The sequence below is a fragment of the Mustela nigripes genome, chromosome 10 (genome assembly GCF_022355385.1).
Source record: "Mustela nigripes isolate SB6536 chromosome 10, MUSNIG.SB6536, whole genome shotgun sequence".
Lineage (NCBI taxonomy): Eukaryota > Metazoa > Chordata > Mammalia > Carnivora > Mustelidae > Mustela > Mustela nigripes.
The window spans coordinates 5,444,973-5,467,132 of record NC_081566.1 but is presented as its reverse complement, the minus strand read 5'-3'; the positions used below and the strand labels follow the sequence as shown (position 1 = coordinate 5,467,132).

At 47.0% G+C, this 22,160-nt stretch overlaps 1 protein-coding gene across 2 annotated transcripts in view; it reads right to left on the bottom strand.

Annotated features, from left to right (window-relative positions):
* Nucleotides 1-12,416: 12,416 nt before the first annotated feature.
* Nucleotides 12,417-22,160, bottom strand: part of GPA33 (glycoprotein A33) — a 44,763-nt gene continuing 35,019 nt past the window's right edge. Inside the window, exons 5-8 of one of the 2 annotated variants that reach the window (XM_059413993.1) lie at nucleotides 14,946-15,065; nucleotides 14,145-14,268; nucleotides 13,574-13,726; nucleotides 12,417-13,016 (exon numbers count right to left, since the gene is read on the bottom strand). In XM_059413993.1, coding sequence (XP_059269976.1) covers nucleotides 13,594-13,726; nucleotides 14,145-14,268; nucleotides 14,946-15,065 — 377 coding nt within the window. In that variant the 3' untranslated portion in view covers nucleotides 12,417-13,016; nucleotides 13,574-13,593. Of the gene's footprint in view, nucleotides 13,727-14,144; nucleotides 14,269-14,945; nucleotides 15,066-22,160 lie in introns of both variants that reach the window. The other variant, XM_059413992.1, reaches the window with a different exon arrangement.

Here is a 22,160-nt window from a genome sequence, read left to right as displayed (position 1 = left end):
AACTTACTGAATGGGAGAAGGTATTTGCAAATGACATATCCAATAAAGGATTAGTATCCAAAATACATAAATATCTGTTATAACTCAAAATCCCAAAACACAAATAATCTGATTAAAATGGACAGAAGACATGAACAGGCATTTTCCCAGAGAAGACATCCAGATGGCCAACGGACAGCTGAAAAGATGCTCAACATTACTCATCATCAGGGAAATGCAAATCAAAACTACAATGAGAGATCACTTCACACCTGTCAGAATGGCTAAAATCAACAAACAAGAAACAACAGGTATTGGCGAGGATGAGCAGAAAAAGGAACCCTCAAGGTGCCTGGGTGGCTCAGTGGGTTAAGCCGCTGCCTTCGGCTCGGGTCATGATCTCAGGGTCCTGGGATCGAGTCCCGCATCGGGCTCTCTGCTCAGCAGGGAGCCTGCTTCCCTCTCTCTCTCTCTCTGCCTGCCTCTCCATCTACTTGTGATTTCTCTCTGTCAAATAAATACATAAAATCTTTAAAAAAAGGAAAAAAAAAAAAAGGAACCCTCATGCACTTCTGCTGGGAATGCAAGCTGGTGCAGCCTCTGTGGTAGACAGTATAGAGGTTTCTCAAGTTAAAAATAGAACTACCCTATGAGCCAGGAGCTGCACTTCTGGTATTGGATATTTACTCAAAGAATACAAAAACACTAATTCATAGGGATACATGCTCCCTGATGTTTATAGCATCATTATTTACAGTAGCCAAGATATGGAACCCGCCAAGTGTCCACCAGTTAATGAATGGATAAAGAAGTGGTATGGACATAAATGGAATATCAATCAGCTATGAAAAAGAATGACATCTTGCCATTTACAATGACATGAGTGGAGCTAGGGAGTATAATGCTAAGCAAAATAAGTCAGAAAAAGACAATACCATATGATTTCACTCATATGTGAAATTTCAGAAATAAATGAACAAAGGGAAAAAAGGACAAATCAAGAAGCAGACTCAGAGAGAACAAATTGATGGTTACCAGAGGAGAGGTGGGTAGGGGTTGGGCAAAATAGGTGATTGGGATTCAGGGGTACACTTGTGATGGGCACCAGGTAATGCGTGGAATTGTTGAATCACTATATTGTACACCTGAAACTAATTTTAACACTGTAGTTAACTGGAATTAAAATAAGTACTTAAAAACAAGGGGGGAAAGTCATCTTCTTGGGGACAACTTCTTCAAAATTACTGTTCCCCTCCATTCTCTAGCTCCCTAGTCGGATTTACAGGCCACTGTTGCAGTTAGAAGCATCTGGTATACTTTGTTCACCTCACTCATCTTTTTTTTATGATCGTCTTTTCCCATCATTAGAATGTGTGCTCCATGGATACAGGGAGTTTTTCTTCCTCTTCTTTTCATCACTGTTTTTATGTTGTCTGGCAAGAGTGGATAGTAATTTGTTGGATGAATGAATGAGTAAGTGAGATTGCCTATTATTCCTTTTTTCAATCAAAATAATGGGGCTATCTTGTTATTTGATACAGAGGTTTTGTTTTTTATTATAGAAATTCTCAAACATGTAAAAGTAGAATATATAACATACCTCTCACGCTGATTGAACAAATATCAATACAAGTGTGACCAGTTTGGTCTCATCTATATTTCCACCGTTCCCTGTACCTCCCAGCAGTTTAGTCTGAAGCAAATCCCAAATATCATATCATTTTAATTTATAAAGATTCCATTATGTATATCTGAAAGATGAGGAGTCCTTTAAAAAGAACACAATTTCATCACACCTAAAAATTAATTTCTTAATATCATCATATAATCAGTGTTTACAATTTCCCAACTGTGCTATAAATGTTTCCATTTTGTTTTTCACTTTTGTAGTTTGAGTTAGGCTACAAATGAAGATATTCTAATTTCTTAGAGATCTATTAGGATATTCTGATTTGTTGATATGCTTCTTCTATTCTTCATTCTTCCTTTATATTCTGCAAGTTTTTGGTTGAAAAGCCAGCTCCGTAGTACTAATTTCTCATAAATATATTGCATTATCTCATAGTCTGGATTTTACTGATTGCATGGCTGCATTCCTGAGTGTCCTTTAATGTGTTCCTTTGTCCCCTGAGTCACCCGTAAACTGGTAGAAGCTTGGTCACATTTTGGTTCTTCTGTTTTTCTCAGACCTGCTTTACTGGTGGTATTTGTACTTGTAATAGAAGGAACAGTCTCTTGTTTTCTCTCTCTCTCTTTTTAGGGGTGATGATTATTGCCTAAATCTAGTAGTTGAGTAGTATTTGTAAAATAGTAACATTCCCCCCCACCACCCCTTTTTAGTTGAAATACTTACACAAAGAGAAGTCCTTCCCTATTCACCCCACATCAACTATCTGGTTTCACTGATCATTTAGGAAAAGAGAGAGAAATGTTTCATTTATCTGTTTTCACATTAACGATTTGCATGGCTCCTAACATCTTCCAAAGTTGACCAATGAGTTTTAGTTATTTTAATACCAGTATGAATAATAGATACACACATTTTTATGTGTTTTAATCTACTTTAGTAGTTATCTCTATTGTTGCTCAAATCATCCTCTTTGGCCATTGAAAGATAGATTTCTGAATGGTACGGACACAATTCCAATGGTCTGTGATACCTTCCTTACTCTCTGGTATCACAATATGAAAAGTTCTAAGCTTGCCTTGTACATTATTCCTGCCCTAGACCTGAACTAAGAAATTTATCCAGAGAGCCCTGATTTCTTTTGTGAAAAGTACTGTTTAAAAACCACAATCTTAGTACCCCTGGTGCCGCACTAGTACTAGGTCACTGTGCAGTGAAGAATTAACTTAGCAGGTCTGGGTTATCTAAACCCTGCACATTTCAAAGAAAGGTTTGGCGGGTAGCCAATTCCTGGGAGATAACCTCTAAGCCCTTGGACTATCCCACCTGATAAGAGTGTTTATCTAGGACCTTGGGCTATACCAGGTGCTCTATGCTAGCAACATGATTTATGCAGGCAGGGGTCCTGGGGTCATACTGTGTCAGTTGACCTCAGGAGGGTCTTGACAACATGACTGAAGCCCTAATATAAATCCTAACAAGATCTGAGTAAGATTCTGGGGTTGGCAATACTCTGTGCATGTTGCTACACGTCACTGCTGGGAAAATTAAGTACTGTCTCTGTGATTCCCCCGCCAGGGAAGGGACAACTGCAGGCTTGTTCTGGTCTCTCCTGGTCCCCGCCCTATGTGCCTTGATCCACTGCTGACTTCACTCTGTAATCTCTTAGCAGAAGAAACTGTGAGTACAACAGCTTTGCTGAGTTCTGTAAATTTTTTTTAGAGAACCCATCAACCTGAGCTTGGTCTTGGTGACGCCCGAATACAGTCAGAAACTCTATCTGGACCTTTTCAGTAGATACAACTGGAGAATATATATTTTTAAGATCAAATACATCATGATTTCACACTATATTACAAAGTGCAGGTCCCCAGGCTTTTACTTAACCTCACTAATCCTGTATCTGTATCTCCCTTCAACCATGCCAGAAACATCCGGTTCTAAATGAAAACAAATTTTCATTTCTCTTTACTCTTCCAATAAAACAAACTCAAAATAGCAGCACTAAATCTACTAGCAACACTATAATTATTGAGAAGAGTTTAAGGTTTTGTTTTTGTTTTTAAGGTTTTGTTTTGTTTTGTTCTTAGGGTTGGTTCCAGTGGGAAGACATGGTCAAATTACTATTTTAAAGTCACTCAAAATAGTTCATCTCTGTCCAATCACACGATTAACTGGATATGCAGATATTATCACTTGTATTTTATTTTCTCTTTTTAGGAGTTTTTATTTAATTTTGTTTCATAATTTTGTGAAGTACTTGTGCTTCTAAAGACAACTCTTCATACTATTTTTTAAATTTTTTTAAAGATTTTTATTTATTTATTTGACAGAGATCACAAGTAGGCAGAGAGGCAGGCAGAGAGAGAGAGGGGAAGCAGTCTCCCTACTGAGCAGAGAGCCCAATGCAGGGCTCAATCCCAGGACCCTGGGATCATGACCCAAGCATAAGGCAGAGACTTAACCCACTGAGCTACCCAGGTTCCCCTTTTCATGCTATTTCAAGAAGACTCTCTCTCTACCCCTCTATATAACCATTTTTAAATTTACTACTATTCTGTTAGTGGTTTTTAGTACATGAGCAAATACATACATGTGTATATGTACATCTGTATCTATATCAACATACAGATATACACAACCCCCCCCTTTCTAAAATAAACGGTAGCCCACTTTACATGTTTTTCTTCATTCTGCCTTTTCTACTTAACAATATAACCTAGAGATTGTTGGACTGTAGGATTTAGAGATACTCCTCATACCTTTTTACACCATACTATATTTCATCATGCAGCTGAAGCCCTTTTTACTTAACTATATTCCTACTGATTCAGGCTATTGCTAGTCTTATTATTAGATAATGCCCTAATAGTACCTTGGGCATACATCTTGTCATGTTGTTGTTAGTGTGCTTTCAGGATAGTGTCTTGACTCTAGATTCCTAAAATACTGATTTGCAGTGTAATTACTGGGCCGCATGGTATGCATCTGTATACTGTTGCTGAATATTGCCAGTTTCTCCTCCATCAGAACTCCTGGGCCGTTTGGCATGCCTACCAGCAAGGTACATGGGTGCTGCTTTCACCAGACTCCCCAACGGTGTTTATGGTCCAAAGTTTGGATTCTTGCAGATCTTACAGGTGGTAAATATTTCTTGGTGTAGTTTTAATTTGCGTTTATCTTACTGTGAGTGACATTGAATATATTTTTGCATGGTTAAGGGTAGTTTTCACTCTCTTTCTCTGTACTGACTGTTCCTATCTCTGATAATGGATTTTTCAGGGTTTTCCTGATGTTTCAAATTATTATCTTTCTGCTAACAAAGACTCAAATTTTAACAAGAATAAGATACACTAAAGGAATCTTAAGTCCTGGTAAAACTGCAGTTGGAGGTGGTATTTACAAATATTTAAAAATACGGATTAGGGTTCTGAATTATGAGATTAATAATCTTAGGTTTCTTGGGTGTTTGCATCAACTTCATTTACTCGTTAACTGACATTTATTGAGCACATGTTATATCCAAACACTGTTCTAGGCACTGGAAATCCAACAACGAGCTTACTTTCCTACCTGAGGGAGCTAACGAAGAAGGAAATCACATGATTTTTCTGATTCTGGCTGAAAGATTCTCCCTAAGAGAATATACTCTTGGTTTACATGATTTTCTCCATGCTTCCATCTCTGATATCTGGAAATTTGGGGTCATCCCTCCTAATGAGTCAAAAACGGTGGTAAGTCTTTTGCCATCGAGATGACTGTTAGGCACCTCCTTTGGTCTCAGTGGCTTCTTTTCTCAATGAAGGAAAAAAACTCCACCGATCTTATGACTGCTGAGTCACATTGCCAAAGCCCCTGGTTTTCAGATCTTCCTGGGTTATTTCCACTGCATCCACATTGTAGAGAAGTTAAGGGAGCAAAACTAACACAAATGCAACCCCCATCTGTTTGTCCCCATCTGGTCTAGAGAATAACTCCAATTAATGAGGTCTTGGGCACTTTTTGGTGGTGGCATTGTTTCTGCCTGACTCTTCCCTGTCTCCACCCTAGGTGCCAAGACACAGCTCTCCTGAGTCATGGAATGGGTTCAAAGGAACTGCAAGATGTTTTTAATTTCATAAGGCAGATAATAAAAACGAGTTAGAGAAAGTGGGAACAGGAAGAGAAAAGCAACATGCTGGGAGAGGAGGAAGGCCACTCTGAGCTGATAAACCATATCGAGTGTTCCTGAAGGGAAGGACTAAGGCCCATGGCATGTAGCCTTAAGCAACTAACATATTGTTCAAGGGTTCTGGATCTCTCTCTGAGGAGAAGGTTCTATAATAAAGCTCAGGACACAGAGTTAGACTTCAGTTTGGGCCCCAGCTCTGTCACCAACCAGCTGCCTGAATCCTTGACAAGTCACTTCAATTCTTCGGAACATCAGTTTCTTCTGAGGTAGCGTGGCTATCTGGCTGACAGTGCAGCTGCGAGGGTCAAAATGGGTCATGTCTTTGAATATGCTTTACAAAGTTCAGAACTATTTTTTTTAAAGATTTATTTATTTATTTGAGAGAGAGCATGCAGAGGGGGCAGAGAGGCGGGGGGAGAGGGGGACAGAAACCCAAGCAGACTCCCCACCGAGGGCGGAGCCCCATGGGCTGGATCCTATGACCCTGAGATCACAACCCCAGCTGAAACCACGAGTCAGGCACTCCACCACCTGTGCCACCCAGGCACCCCCATTCATGAACTTATGATACACAGGCTGAAAAGGGATGATGCCTGAGGCTGAAGTATAAACAGGCTCCCTGGGAAGAATTCTCTTCAATGTCTGCTGTTGGGAACACTGGACATGCTAAAGAAGGCACCTGGACTGCTTTCTCACACCACACACAAAAATAAACTCAAAAGGAATTAAGGACCTAAATGTAAGACCTGAAGCCATAAAAATCCTAGAGGAGAACACAGGGAGTAATTTCTTTGACATCAGCTGTAACATTTTCTAGATGTATCTCCTGAGGCAAGGGAAACCAAAGCAAAAATAAACTATTGGAACTACATCAAAATAAAAAGCTTCTGCAGAGCAAAGGAAACAACCAACAAAACTAAAAGACAATTTACTGAACGGGAGAAGATATTTCCAAATGACATATCTGATAAAGGATTAGTATCCAAACTATATAAAGAGCTGATACAACCCAACATCTGAAAAGCAAATAATCCAATTAAAAAATGGTCAGAAGACATCCAGATGGCCAACAGACACATGAGAAGATGCTCAACATCACTGATCATGAGGGAAATGCAAATCCACCTCACTCCTGTTGGAATGGCTCAAATCAAAAGCTCAAGAAACAAGTGTTGAGTTCAGTAACTCATCAGTTGCATATAATGATGATATACTATAAGTTGGCTAATTGAATTTAAATTTTTAAATAAAGGGCACCTGAGTGGCTCAGTGGGTTAAGCCTCTGCCTTCAGCTCAGGTAATGATCTCAGAGTCCTGGGATTGAGCCCCGCCCACATCGGGCTCTCTGCTCAGCAGGGAGCCTGCTTCTCCCTCTCTCTCTGTCTGCCTCTCTGCCTACTTGTGATCTCTCTCTCTCTCTCAAATAAATCAATAAAATCTAAAAAATAAATAAATTAATTAATTAAAAAAAAAAGAAACAAGTGTTGGCGAGGGTTTGGAGAAAAGGAACATTCATGCCCTGCTGGTGTGAAGGCAACCTGAGGCAGCCAATGTGGAAGACGGTAGGCAGGGTCCTCAAAATATTACAAATAGAACTACCCTTGGGGCGCCTGGGTGGCTCAGTGGGTTAAAGCCTCTGCCTTTGGCTCAGGTCATGATCCCAGGGTTCTGGGATCAAGCCCCATGTCGGGCTCTCTGCTTAGCAGGGAGCCTGTTTCCTCCTCTCTCTGCCCGCCTCTCTGCCTACTTGTGATCTCTGTCTGTCCAATAAGTAAATAAAAAATCTTTTAAAAATAGATCCAGTAATTGCACTACTGGGTATTAACCCCAAAAGTACAGAACACTAATCTGAGGGACTTTTGTACCCCTGTGTTTATTGCAGCATTGTTTACAATAGCCAACTCTGGAGGCAGTCCAAGTGTCCATGAACAGATGAATGGTTAAATGTAATGGAATATTATTTAGCCACGAAAGAGAATGAAATCTTGCCATTTGCAACAACATGGATGGACCTGACCTAGCAGGTGCAATGCTAAGTGAAGTAAGTCAGTCAGAGAAAGACAAATACCATATGATTTCATTCATATGTGGAATTTAAGAAGCAAAATAAAAAGAATTATAGGATTGTTGCCAAAGAAGTCAGCTAGAAAGAGACTCCAAAGGCCAAAATCTGGGACTAGTTGAGCATCAAAATAAGTAATGACAACAAGGGATTATAACCCAGGAGATAAAATAGAAATAAAATAGAGCCCATAGAGATTTAATCAACTGATGAGTAAGTTAAAACTCTGATGAGAAATGGGATGTTTACATGGTCTCTAAAAACCTCTCAGAAAAAGAAGTTACAATAGCAATAGCAACAGGAAAACGAGTAACTTTAGAATGGAGAAAACTTGCAGGCACCGCTTTCATCCAGTGACCAAAGTTCACATGATCAGTAATAGGGAAATTAAAGTCCTGGGCCACCCCCATAGGATCAACCAGAAGAACACAGCTTCATTTCTGCGATGCTCTCCTTAAAAACACATGAGTTTAATCATGAAGAAATAGTAGACAAACCCAAATTGAGAGACTTTCTATACAATACAGACAGAGATAGGACATGTAACTAGATGCAAGGAATAATTCTGAACTAGATGCTCTTGCTCTACTGGATATTACGGGCTAATGGGGTCTAAGGGTATTGATGCTGATTTCCTGATATTGATGACTGTATTGCAGTCAATTAGGAAAATATCCTTATAGGAAGGAAATGTACATGAAGTATTCTACATATATAATTCGCATTCAGGGTGATGGAGCATTGTGTTGGCATTCTCAAATGGTTCAGGAAAAAAAGTCCTTTGTATTTTACTTAAACATTTTTTGTAGGTTTGAGATTATCTCAAGAAAAATAGTGGAAGGAGAAAAAATCCAGTGGAGGGATACCATAGCATCCCACCACCTTCCTGTGTATGTGTGGCATCTCCAGGCGCACCATTCCTAGAGCCTTTCCCAGTCAACGGTGGCGCGGTCGCAGGACCAGCCATCTGAAGAACCAATCCCCCGTTTTCTGGAACTGGGAAGACATTGAAAGGCCCTTGTTCTTCCCACCCTCAAAGTAGGATATGAGTGTTTCTAAAATTCCTTATTTGGAACTTGGACTCTCTTCAGTTCATCTCTGAATGAGCTTTAACCCTTTTAGAAGTAGAACGCATCTCTCTTCACCCTCTAAGAAGGTGCGGGGGGTACAGAGGGGAGGGGGTGGAGAGAGTCAGAACTCAGTAAAAACAGGAAACCCATAACTGCTTACAGGTGAAGACAGATGTGTGGGTTATTCTTCATTTGCACCTCCCCCTCTCCCGACCTTCTCTTTCCCTTTCTTCCTCGATTTTTACTCCAAGAGGCTGATCCCCACAGAAGACATGACCTGATGGGCAGGGTGGAGACTGGTGTTTCCTCCCCTGCCCGCTCCCCACATCGGTGCTGCTGTTCTGACCTTGGCATCTCTCTGTGACTCCACCTCCCATTGGAAACCCCTTCCCCTGTCTCTGGCTCCTACTGGGTCCTGGAAGGGTTCGCCCCCTTCTCTCCCCTTGTTCTTTTGGGCATTGGGAAGGTGGTGGCTTTCCCAAATGTGAAGAATAGGCTTTTCCACAATAAAAGACAAGGCCTGGGCTGTACATGGTGGCCTTAATAAAAAAGCTACATATACTGCACGAGTACCTTCTTTTCATTCAAGAAGTGGCTTCAAGTTAAGTGATTTCAAGGATAAATCCAGTTTGTTTCAGGTTAGACTTGGGGAAGCTGTGAGAACAGAAGAGGAAACAGTGGAGGTGTACTAGGTGGTTTGATGGTTCAATATAGTCACTGTTTCTCCTTGAGAAGGGCGGTGGGCCCCTGTTCTGATGACATGTGACTTGCTCCGGGCCACAAAGTAGGAGCAGAAGGAACGGAACCCCTGGCCAAGCGAAGTTTCATGAGTCTTCTCAAAGTCCCACCTTTTCTTTTCTCTCTGCTATGAGATGCACCTTCCTAAGGGCTGCGTTGATGTTCAGCCCGCATCCTGGAACAGGGAAGGCATGGAGAAGGCTGAGCTAGAGGCAGCAGGTCGTGTGAGCAAGAAGTAACCCTTCATTGTCGTCCGCCACTGAGACTTGATGTCGTCACCAGGACATAAGTTGGCTTAAGCCGATGAATACGAAAAGACAGCTTGCATTGATAAATAAATAAATAAAAAGGAAAAATTGTTTTTTAAAAAAGCACGAGCTGATGGTAAACCCACTTTGCACTATATCCTGGCTCTCTCCCACAACTGGAAGTCGGCCAGAAGAGAGCCAATCTCCGTGAGCAAACTTAAGAGCCAACAGCAGGTGTCCCCAAGTAGGTCCTTCCCCCCCGGACAGCACTTCCAGTAGGGATGAGGCGTCACCCTACAGGTGCTCAGGGCCCTGACCCAGAACCTCCAGGAATGAAGCAAGGCTGGTAAGTCTTTCACAATCGCCCCAGATGACATAATGCTTGGTGAGGCCCACCGGTGTAGAGAGGACATTTCCTTGAAGATCGCTGGCTTCCCTTGTTCTGAGGCCATGTTCAATAAGCAACTGAGGGCACAGTCGTCAGGGGGTGAGAATGCCTGGGGCAGGTCTGGTCGGCTTAACAGCAGCAAATAGCAAAGTGACATTTGGTGTTTATTCAGCTTGTTAAAACTCACTGGGCCTCAGCTTCCTCGACTGTAAAACGGGAATAATAATAGCACCTAACTCCCAGAGTGAGGATTATGAGCTCTGTGGAAAGTGTCCGGAGCAGTGGCTGGCCCAGAGCAAGTGCTGTCTGAGTGTTCACTGTTAGTGTTGTACATCAGACTCTGTGAGGTTGGTTCATGTCACTCTGCCTTTGAAAGCCAGTGCTGCGGGGGCATGCACTAAAGGAACTGAAGAACAAGCCCATAAAGAGTGGACTGATTTACCAAGTTCATGGTACTTGGAAGGGACCTCTCCGGGCAGCCAGAGTCCTTCCTCAGGGGATAACACGCATGCCTCATCTCGCCATGGGCCGTGATATTTGAAGCTGTAAGTAAGGATTGTAAGAAAAACGGTTTCAAATGGCTAACAAGTGTCTAGCGCACGATCTTCCCTCAAACAATGATGACCTTGGTGTCTCTCCTCAAGCATGCTAAGTCTTTGTACTGTCGGCCAGAAACCATGCATTGGAAGGGAATGCCCGACAGCCTAAGGAGACTGGGATCGCGGACTCTGACTATGAGAGAAACCGCAGTCATCTCATTCCCACGGTTTCTGCATTGAAATAAATTCAGCCTTACCAGCTGATCACGTGATCTGAGGCTCGTGTAGGAGAACCCCACACTGGGTATGGACCTGTCAGCACCACACCTTTTCCACTTGTAAAACCATTGGTTTTCCTTCAAGATGGAGACCAAACATCCCCTCCTCTTTGGAGCTTTCTTGAACTCCCTCAGGGTCCCCGCTGTGTTCCCGTGGTATCTTCTCCATCTCCCATAACTATGTTCCTGTCACCTCCATTAGACTTCAGCTCCTCCTGAGTAACGGTGTCTTGGTGACCTTTCTAGACTGTGCAGCCGGCACAAGGGCCGGCACATAGTAGGTGCTCATGAAAGATTTGTCATTAAATCAGTGCAACAGATCCTGATTGAACGTTATCGAATTAATGTGATGGGTACCGATTGCCCTGATTTCCTTACACGAGCCTGGCGCTAAGGCATGTGAACCTTCAGAGCCTTTCCAGAGCAGAGGAATAAGCCAGTCCAAACTGGGGGAGGTGGCCACCCCCCCTCCCTCAGCTCTGTCAAGGGCATGCTTGGAGAACCTCGTGCCATGAGGACGAAGGCACTTCAAAGTAGGTAGAGGACCAGGAGATGACCTTGGGCAAGAAACGTTGACACCAAACAGTATTTAGTCAACAGACATTGTCTGGTGCCAGCAGGTGGAGGCCGTGAGAGAGATTCAGTGCCTGCCCTCACCAACCCTACAGGCCTAGGCGGAGACAGACCATGGGAATGACAGTTCTGCGTGACCGGTGTTGGGACTGGAAGGGGAAGGGACAGGGAAGGGCCTTTGAACGTGTGGCAGGAGAGACAGTGTCGGAGGCGAGAACCAGCTGTGGATCATGCTGCTTTGAGGAGGGAGAGCCACGTGTTCTGTCCCACGGCGGGAGCGGGCGCGTCGCCTCCTCCTCTCTCAGGAGGGGCCCGTCTGGGGCATCACTGGCAAGAGCCTCTCCACCCTCTTCCCTGGAGCCTGTGGACGGATCACCAGGCCCGCCGCCGCCCGTCTGACACTTTGCCTGGAATATCCCTCTGCTGCCGGGGAGGGTCCGTCCTGTCCCGGCTGCCCCCAGAGACAGCGCCTGGCCCTGCTGCGGCCACCGGCAATGGAACCCGCAGATCTGACCTCTACTCCGCTCCCGCCCTGTCACCTTGCCTCGCCGCTCCTGGGAAGCAGAAGAGGCGTGTGGTAAGCAGACACAAGCCCAGGAGACGTGCGCGCTCCCTCGGGGTGAACACACCCCGCAGGAAAAAAGAAGTAAGAATATCCACTGACATTTATTATTACTGATAGCACTTGAATGAAGCAAAGAATTTAACAAAATATGTAAGATATATATGTGTGTATAAATATACTTTTTTTTTTTTTTAAATCACAAGTGGATGATAGATTTAAGAACTGCTTTTCTGATCATCCAGAAAAGACAACGATGTTTATTTAACAGGAAACTGCATTTGGGTGAGACTAGCCACAGGGCCACGAGCCCGAAGCAGGGACATGGCTCCGACAGTGGGCGACAAGACGGGCAAGCAGGGGGAGGGGGGAGTTGCGAGTCTACAAACATCAGAGAGACCAGAAAGGGGAAGGCGCCCAGATTCAGCTGGAGTGAGCCCCGCTGGGGGGCTCCTGGAATGTGGGGGGTGGGAATGGGGGAGGGGGAGGGAAGTGCAGCCCAGGCTGCGGCCCAGGGAGCTCAGACGTTGCTTGAGGGATGGGCTGATGCTCAGGTTAACTGCTCAGGAGCTGGAGACAAGGTGACAAGATTGTTCCCATGTGTGGGGGAGACCAGGGTCTGGTTATCGCTGGGATTTGAGACAGGCCAGTTGGGGCAGGTGGCGATGGAAAGCGCATCCGAGCCGGAGAGAGAAAGTGATGGGCCGCTGAGGAAGTGTGCAGTGCAGGGGAGCTGAGCCGGCCCTCACGGAGGGTTTCGGGAGATGAGCTGGAAAGGGAGCTTGGGGCCAAAGTGGTCCCGAAGCAGGAGTTTTCACTTAGGTTTGATAAATCGTAGGGAGTCCTTCCCCGACTCATGTATCCAACAAGTATGTACCGTGTGCAACCCGTCCCCCCGCAGCGCCCCGGGGCTCCCCCAGGTGCCGTGTGTGTGTGTGTGTGTGTGTGTGTGTGTGTGTGTGTGTGGTCGTGGGGAGCAGAGCCGCTCCCGTTCTGCTGAGGCTGGGGCTGCCTCTGGAAACTTCGGGTCGCTCCCAACCAGGAGCCCCAGGCTCCGTCCTGTGCCTGGGGAGCCCTGCCAGCTACAGAGGTAGGTGAGGCTGCGGCCTGGTCCCGCCTGAGGGCCAGGCTGTGAGCCGGGCACGGCAGTAGGAAGGGGTCACGCTGCGGGGGAGGGCGCTTGGCAGGGTCAGTCACCGGTAAGGCCCCCTTAGCCAAGCCCTCCAGCAGGTGACGCAGGGAAGAAGCATCCCGTCCGTGGCCGGGATGGAGGGCGAGGAAAACGGAGCCAGGAGAGGGGGGGCAGGAGGCCGAGGAATGGATGCTAGTCCGCCCCACCTCAGCCTGCGGCGGGCTCGTCACCGGTCGGCGTGGCCAGGGGACCCCCGCCCCGTGCTCTTGCGGTCTTCCTGCCCGTAGTCGTCGTCCTCCTCCCGCTCTGTCTGAAGCTCCCTCACCTGCTCTGGAGGCTTCTGGTAGATCATCCGATTCCTGGGAGCAGTGAGGATGGAGGCAAGGGTTTGCCCTCACTCAGGCTGGGGAGCTGGGCCTAGAGCTCCTTAGGGGAAAAGCAGCCCTTGGACCTGCCGCCCCTACCCGTGCCGATGCGAAGGGCCCCCGGGCTGCAGGCTGGCTCCGAGTGGACAGGAGGTGGCAGCTAGGTGGCTCCTGAGCTCAGAGTGTTAGAGGGGCAGTCTGGTTCCACCAGAGCAGGAGGGACGAGCTCGGCCCCAGGCTGGCCCCCGGAGGCCACAGGAAGCCTGGGCAATCACGGGCCTTGCAGCCAAGCACCAGGGCTGCGAAGCCACTTGGGGGCAGCTGTCCCCACTGGCGGTGTGAGTGCAAAAGGTCACGAGGAGCGGTGACACTTGCCCCCACTCCTGCCCACAGGCTGTCCGCGAACACTCACGGCTTTGTGTCCTCAGCCTCGTCCTTCCCCCGGCAGCAGCAGCAGTAGATGACAATGCCCAGGACGATGAAGGCTGCAGCCAGGCCCCCCGCGATGCCCGCATACAAGGCCACGTTCATGGAAGCTGCAAGAGACAGAGCAGGGCAGCTGCATCTCCCGAGGCGTGACCTGAGCCCAGGCCTCTGGGGACGAGGAGCCATGGTGAGGGAAGCCTCTGGACGGGCCCAGCCTTCCTCCCAGCCCAGGGAGGGCTGCCAGCTCCCAGCAACACCCCGTGAAGGGCCTGGCCTTGCAGGGAGGAGACGGGGGTCTAGAGACACTCGTCAGGATGGAGTGGGCGCAAAGACACCCAGGCTAATAGATCGGTGTCCCAACTCTCCCTGGGTGACCCAGGCTCCTAAAAAGTCCCCAGCTGTCTGCCATGCCAGCTCTGGCTCTAGCCTGTCCTTGAGCGGGTGCTGGGGACCCGCCCCAGAAACTAGGGTCCAGACTCTGTGGCAGCTGACTCTGGACGCTTCCCTTATGCCCACTGAGTGGCCCTAAAGGCAGGCAGGGCTGAGCAGGTCTCCAGAAGTCAGTCTGAGGCTCTGCTTCCCAAGAACCAAGGGAACTGGCCTGACCTCTAGGCAGGGGAGCATCCGACAGAGGTCACCCCAGGTTACCCTGCCAGCTGGTAAACCTACAGAGGCTCCCCAATTCACCACCACCAGGTCTCCCTCAGCTGTCTCTCTGGACCCCGCACCAGTGACCTGGCCTCCGTCAGACCGAGGCTGACCCACCCTGCCCCCAACCCACTCTTACGAAGTCTGATGGCCACGGTGATGTTACAGAACTCGGTCCCCACCTCATTGCTGGAGGTGCAGATGTAATAACCCGACATGTCCGTGGAGATGTTCTTCAGAGACAAGATCTGGCCTGCGACTGAGAAGGAAGAACAGGGGAACGAGGCACCACTGGTCGGTGAAACACCGAGACACCTGGAGGCCCGAATTCCCAGGAGGACACAAGCACGGCCGTTGACCTCGTCTATGTGGAGAGAGCGTCCGCCTGGAGGCCTCCCAGGACGACAGCAGGCAGGTCGCACAACCCTGCAGTGCTTAGAACGGAGTCAGGCCCCTGGGTTTGAAGCCTGGTTCTGCTAGATTAATTTTGTGACCTTGGCCCAGGAACTTAGCTTCCCTGAACCTTAGCTTCTGTATTTATAAATAACAAGAGTCCGTGTGAGGCACGGCAAGAGGGAGCATGAAGCGAGGCAGTGATCAGTGCAGGCCAGCCTGAGAACACGCGACCTGTCGCACGTGCACGGGAAACATAAAATGCATATGTATTACCTCAAAGTGCTTTCTAACGAGAAGGTATGGTCATAACCACTTTTCTGCTCTTTGGAACCTGTGTCCTTGAGCTTGGACTCGTGGAAGAAGTCTTTGAGAAATCGAGACCAGTCCAGCGTCCTCATGAGAATCCTTCCTGCTAAACCTGAGATCCGATGAATTTCTCTACCTTGAAAGCGAGAGCTTCATGCTCAGATGTCTTTAGATGCTCTGTCCTCAAAGACGCTTTGTCACAACTGCTGTTTTGAGTGGAGAGTTAGACACCTCTGCCTCTGTCTGCAGCAGAGGGGGCCTCGTGAGATCCTGCTGCACCAGGCAGCTGGATTTCATCCAGGGGAGATGCTGGACCCGGCAGGTGGGACCCAGTCACAGCACGGCTCAGATATTCCAGAAGTGGCTCCTAATCTTCAGGAACGAGTCCAGGCTTCCTCCGACTCCCTTATTTCCCTTAGTGTTATACCCTCGAGCTCCATGTTGTTGCAAATGTCAAGATTTCCCTCTTTTTTATGGCTGAATAATATTACATTGCATACACATAACACCTCTCTATCCATTCGCCTGTGGGTAGACACTTGGGCTGCTTGCGTATCTTGACTCTGTAAATAATGCTGCTATATGGGGTGCCCGGGGGGCTCAGTCGGTTAAGCCTTTGCCTTCGGCTTGGGTCATGATCTCCAGATTCTGGGATCAAGCCCCGCATCCGGCTTCCTGCTCAGCGGGGAGTCTGCTTCTCTCTCTCTCTCTCCCTCTGCCCCTCCGCACTGATCATTTTCTCTCCCTCTCTCAAATAAATAAATAAGTAAAAATCTTTAAAAAAAATAATGCTGCTATAAAGGGATGCATGTAAACCTTTGAATTTGTGCTTTTGTATTCTTTAAGTAAATACCCAGTAGTAGGATTACTGGATCAGAGTGTAGTTCTGTTTTTAGCTTTTTGAGGAACCTCCATACTATTTTCCACATATGTGGAATTTAAGAAACAAAAGAAATGAACAAAGGGGAAAAAAGAGACAAATCAAAAAATAGATGCTTAACTCGAGAGAACAAACTGATGGTTACCGTAGGGGAGCGGGTGGGGCATGGGTTAAACAGGTAATGGGGGTTAAGGGGTGCCCTTGTGATGAGCACAGGGTGATGTATGGAAGAGTCACTATCCTGCACAAGCAGAACTAATATTACATGGTGCATTAACTAATTGCAATTAAAATAAAAAGGTAAAAAACCCGAACAAATCCAAGCTTCTGAATAGTATCACAGGGTTACAGATCTGGTCCTACGCTTACCTTAGCTTTGTCTCTGGCCAGTTCCCCACTGTGCGGCCACTCCACCCCGCAGCCCCCACCCCCGCCACGGCCTCCAGTCTCTTGCCTAATTGCATCTGGTGTGGGTTTCCCTTGTCTGGATGTGCTCCTCCCTATCCTTCCTCAAATGTGCGGTCCTGTGATTTTTGTCAGCAGTCTTGTCTGGGAAGTGGAACAAATACTCAATCTCCAAGGTCACAGAGGTAACCAGAGGCTTGGAGAAATTAAGGTACTTGCCAAATGTCACAAAATTAAGAAATGATAAAGCATAACCAAAATGCTGTTTTAGGTCTAGAACTCTCTGGAGCAGTTGACAATTTTCCATTTTCCTATGTATCATAAAAAACAACGTAGGTTCATTATGAGAATGTGTCCATGACACGAAGCTATTACTTGCAGTCGGTTGAGTGGAGAAAGCCTCAGGGGCCTGATCGCGATAGCCCTGCACAAGACGAAGACAGTCTCTGTCCCCGCGTGAAGGGGACAGACAAGAAACCAGGGTGGTCACAGGTAATCAGTTAGAAACAGAAATGCTACTTGAGCTTATGGCAAGGGAGTTTAATCTCATCGGAAGGGTCAGGGAAAGCCGGTATAAAGAACAAAGAATGAAAAAACCATCCATAATTTCACCAGCTAGAAATACCAGCTGATGATTTGGGTTATTTTCTTCCTATCTTTCCCTATGTACTTTCTTCAGATTGTTCCCTTGAAACCCACAGCTGTCTTTATTTTCTCGATGCTCTTTTTCTATAAAATGCTACTGCTTCTACCCTAGAATTTCACGCCTCAGAATGTTTTCTGGAATATTGCTTACCTGTGACAGTAACATATGGTACTAAAAAAGCAGTCCATGACCAAAGCAAAATTTGAAATCCGTGAAAGAGGATTAAATACACTTTTTAACAACAGAACTCTCAGAGCTTCTAATGTGTTAATAAGCACTGTGTGTCCCTAAATGGTGATGATAGTATAATGGTCTTCTTTTCTTTTTAATTTTTTAAAAATTAAAGTTAGCTAACATACAGTGTATTATTACTCTCAGAGGTAGAATTTAGTGATTCATCAGTTGCATATAAAAGCCTGTGCTCACGAAGTGCCCCCAACGCCACCACCCGGCCACCCCATCTCTCCACCCACCTCCCTCCAGCAGCCTTCAGTTGATTTCCTGTCGTTAGGAGTCTCGTAACTCCCTGTTTCTTTCTTTTTTTCCCAAAGATTTTATTTATTTGTTTGTTTGTTTATTTGAGAGCACACAAAAGCAGGGGGAGCAGGAGAGGGAGACGCAGACTCCCCGCTGAGCAAAGAGCCCAATGTGGGGCTCGATCCCAGGACCCTGTGACCATGACCTGAGCCAAAGGCAGAGGCTTAACTGAATGAGCCACCCGGGTGCTCCTTCTCTCCACTTTTATCTTATTTTTCTTTCCCTACCGCTAGTTCATCTGTTTGGTTTCTTAAACTCTAGATATGAGTGAGATCATGTGGTATTTGTCTTTCTCTGGTTGACTTATTCCGCTCCGCATAATACCCTCTGGTTCCATCCACCTTGTGGCAAATGGCAAGATTTCACTTGTTTTCATGGCTGAGTAATATATATCACATCTTTTTAAAGAATCATTTTTTAAATTTAAATTCTATTGATTAACAAACAGTGTATTATCAGTTTCAGAGGTAGCGCTCAGTGATTCATCAGTCTTCGAGAACACCCAGTGCTCGCGGCCCTGGGCCCTCCTTATCATCCATCACCCAGTTACCCCATCCCCAACCCCCATCCCCTCCAGCAGCTCTCAGTTTTTTTCCTATCATTAAGAGTCTCTTTATGGTTTGTCGTCCTCTCTGATTTTGTCTTGTTTTATTTTTCCTTCCCTTCCCCAATGCTCCTTTGTTTTGTTTCTTAAATTCCACATATGAGTGAAGTCACGTGATGTGTCTTTCTCTAGACTTACTTTGCTTAAGGTGATGCCCTCCAGTTCCGCCCACAGCATTGCAAGTGGCAAGATAACATTTTTGTGATGGCTGAGGAATATTCCATTATATATATGTATGTGTCTGTGACACTGGATTCAAGCCCCTGGACCCCCCACCTTCCAAACGGTGGCTGCTCTTCTACTTGTAGACTGGCAATATTTGTTTACTCAGAAACTCTGATCGAGGTTTCGGGTGTTCCAAATGATTTGAGAACTATCTAGTTGTATTCGAGGGATGAGACAAACTTAGGGTCCCCCGGCTCCTCTACCATCTTAACTCCTTCTCCCTGACAGTCTTATTTCCTAAATGAACTGGATTTTTCTTTTAAGAGGCATCTTGGGGCACCGGAGTGACTCATTCTGTTGAGCACCCAACTCTTGATTTCGGCCCAGGTCATGATCTCAAGGTTGTGAGATAGAGCCCTGCATCAGACCCCACACTCAGCACCGAGTCTGCTTGGGATTCTCTCTCTCCCTCTCCTTCTGACCCTCCCCTGCTCACTCGCTCTCTCTCTCAAATAAATAAAATCTTTTAAAAAATAGAGGCATATTGAAGGAACACACTTTGGGAAATGTTCTAAGACCCTGGAATACATATGGGGATTCTAGCCCTCACCAGATTCCTACTCCTCTAGAGCGTGTGAGGTTCCGCCCATGTGTAACGTGTCCAGGGCGCAGCGCACACATCAGGACAGGACTTCAGACGGCCTCCAGGGCCTTTCCGGTTATCAGAGCCCAGCTTGGGACTCTTCCCCAAAGGAAACAGGGGATATTAAAGAAGCTGGTCTGGAATTAACCGGTGCATCTCTCGTGCTACCCGATCTGCTCGGATTCTGAGCGGGGGCTCCAAAGCCCCTTTTCCTCTTGGAAAGGACCTAAAACATTTGCTGAAATCCAGCTAAACCTCATGTTTTCGCTGCAGTGGCGCCACTTTGTGGGCAACAGGAGGAACTACAGGACAGTCCGCCTCCTGCTTCCCTGGGCTGGTCCAGCTGGGGAGAGATTTCCCCACCGAGAAGCCCTGGTCTCCCAGAGGCACGGGTGCCAAATTGGCAAGACACAACTTTCCTGTCCCCGGCACTCGGGATCCCAGAAGTACTCTCCTTCCTTCTTTGATATCCAAATTCCTAGTCTTTCAGTGCATGAAGTTAGCTGGCTTACAAAGGATGCCTAGAACTATCACCCGGGGTGGAGGGGGTCTCCTCTTTGCTCTTTACAGCCTTCAGGGAGGGTGGTATGCTGGTCGTCCTAGGTTTTCAGAGGAGGATACTAAGGGTCAGAGAGGCTGTGAGTGACTTACAGCCACTAAGTGGAGACATCGGGACTGAAATTCTTATATACTGATTCCAGATTCCCTGTCCCTTTCCCTGCTGGATTGCTGCCACCGATGACTTAGTGGAAGGAAGCAATCTCTATTGTCCTCAGACAGAGGAGGGCGGAGGAACACGACTCTCAAACTGTGCCCTATGGACGGAAATGTTTCAAAAATCAGAACTGGGTTTGCTCCTACTCCGGGGCTCGATAGGCAGGTGGAGTCCAGAGCCTCCGAGGACAAGCCGCCTCCATCCCAACACCGGGCGCAGGCATGCGTTGTTTCACCATTAACCACGCTCCTGGCTGCCATGCCCAGATCTGGACTCTGACTCTGAGCAGAACCTTTTTTTTTTTTTTTTTTTTAAGATTTTATTTATTCTTTTGATAGAGAGAGAGAGCATAAGCAGGCAGCAGGCAGTGGGGAGAGAGAGAGAAGCAAGCTCTCCACTGAGCGGGGAGCCTGACTCAGGTCTCAATCCCAGGACCCTGGGATCATGAGGTGAGCTGAAGACAGACGCTTAACCAACTCAGCCACCCAGGCGCCCCACTCTGAGCAAATCTTAACTTGGAGCAGGATGACGTTCTTCCAAAGTATGTATTAGCGTCTCCCCATGACCTTCTTTCGTGTCCTCAGGTTTCTCTTCTTTTGAATCACTGGAGGATGAAGGATTGCCCTGGCCCAACGCGCAGGTTCTGCAGGAACCCGGTGGCTGCTGCTCTCACAGCAGTACTTCCCTCCTCCCTGCCAGCGCATGCTCCCTACCCTGGACGGCGCGGATACTCACCCCCCCAGGATATCTGTCACGCCCTCCCCACTCATCCTGAAGGATGCAGCTCACATACCACACAGCTAATAACACCGAGCCTCACGGAGTTCTAACTACCTACCAGCATGGTCTCCATGCCTTACATGGACTTTTATTTAATCTCAGGAACTCTATGAAGTACGTACTAGTTTTATGTCCATTTTACAGATGGAGAAACTAAGGCACAGAGGCTAAGTCTGTTGCCATGGTCACGTAGCTAACAAGTGGTAGGGCCAGGATTCAAGCCCACACCATGCTCTTAGCCAGCTTGTAGTGCCAGGTTGGGTGCCCCCTCCTTGGAGAAACCTTTTATCCCTTTATGCATCCTCTGACTTACAACACACCCTTGACTATAAAACTATGACGGCATTCGCCATATAGCCTTCGGCCCTGGGTCTCTCTATACGTGCCTTGCTGGAAGAAAGGGTCGACCAACCATTGTCCATGGCAGACCTTGGTGACTATTGCTGGAGTCACTGGGTCATGCCCAGGCCAGACAGGAGGCACCTTAGACCCACAGGAGAGCTGCCAGGGGGTTTCCAGAAATTCCAGACACACTCGACAACAATTTTCCAGTCAGAAATTTGTAAACAAAACTGGAAACCTATTGAGATCCACAACATCCTTTCTAATTTACCTTGCAGTGAGAGGGTTCTGTTCTTGTTTTCTTCTTTCTACTTTTAAGTTCTCATTTGGCTCCCAAATGAGTGAAAGACAAACTGACAAAGTTCGTCCTGTTCGACCAAAGCCCCAGTCTGTACATTCCCCCTGTCGACCGACCCGGCCCCAGGAGGCCCTTCCCTAGCACACCCCACCCCACTTCTCACCCGTCTCCACCCACGGCTTCACCCGGCCCTGCCCACCTCCTCCTCACCCACACTGAGCGGAGAGACCCCAGAAGTTAAGCCAACCGGCACCTCTCAGAACTTGTCTGTTCTGATCTCCAGGGGAACTGGCTGTGCCGGGGGTACTGGGGATCCGAGATGCCGCCTGAGGTGTCCGCACACCAGTGGACACCACGGTAATGACAGTAAGATATCTATATAGGGTTTTTTTTTTTTTCAGTTTGTTTCCTGACCGAAGGTCAAATGCCAGCTGCCTGGCACAAAGCAGGTCTCCAGGCAACCAGAGCTGGACCTAACGTTTCCTTCCCTGAGAACAGGGGACCCTTATGGCAGACCTGCTCGTGCAGTTGGGTGTGGCCACAAACGGAGGGCATGTTTCGGAAGGTGGGGTTCTGCGGAGCCCGAGATGGACTAGGCTGGATAGGGAATGTGGATGGGAATTCTCGTCCTTGAGTG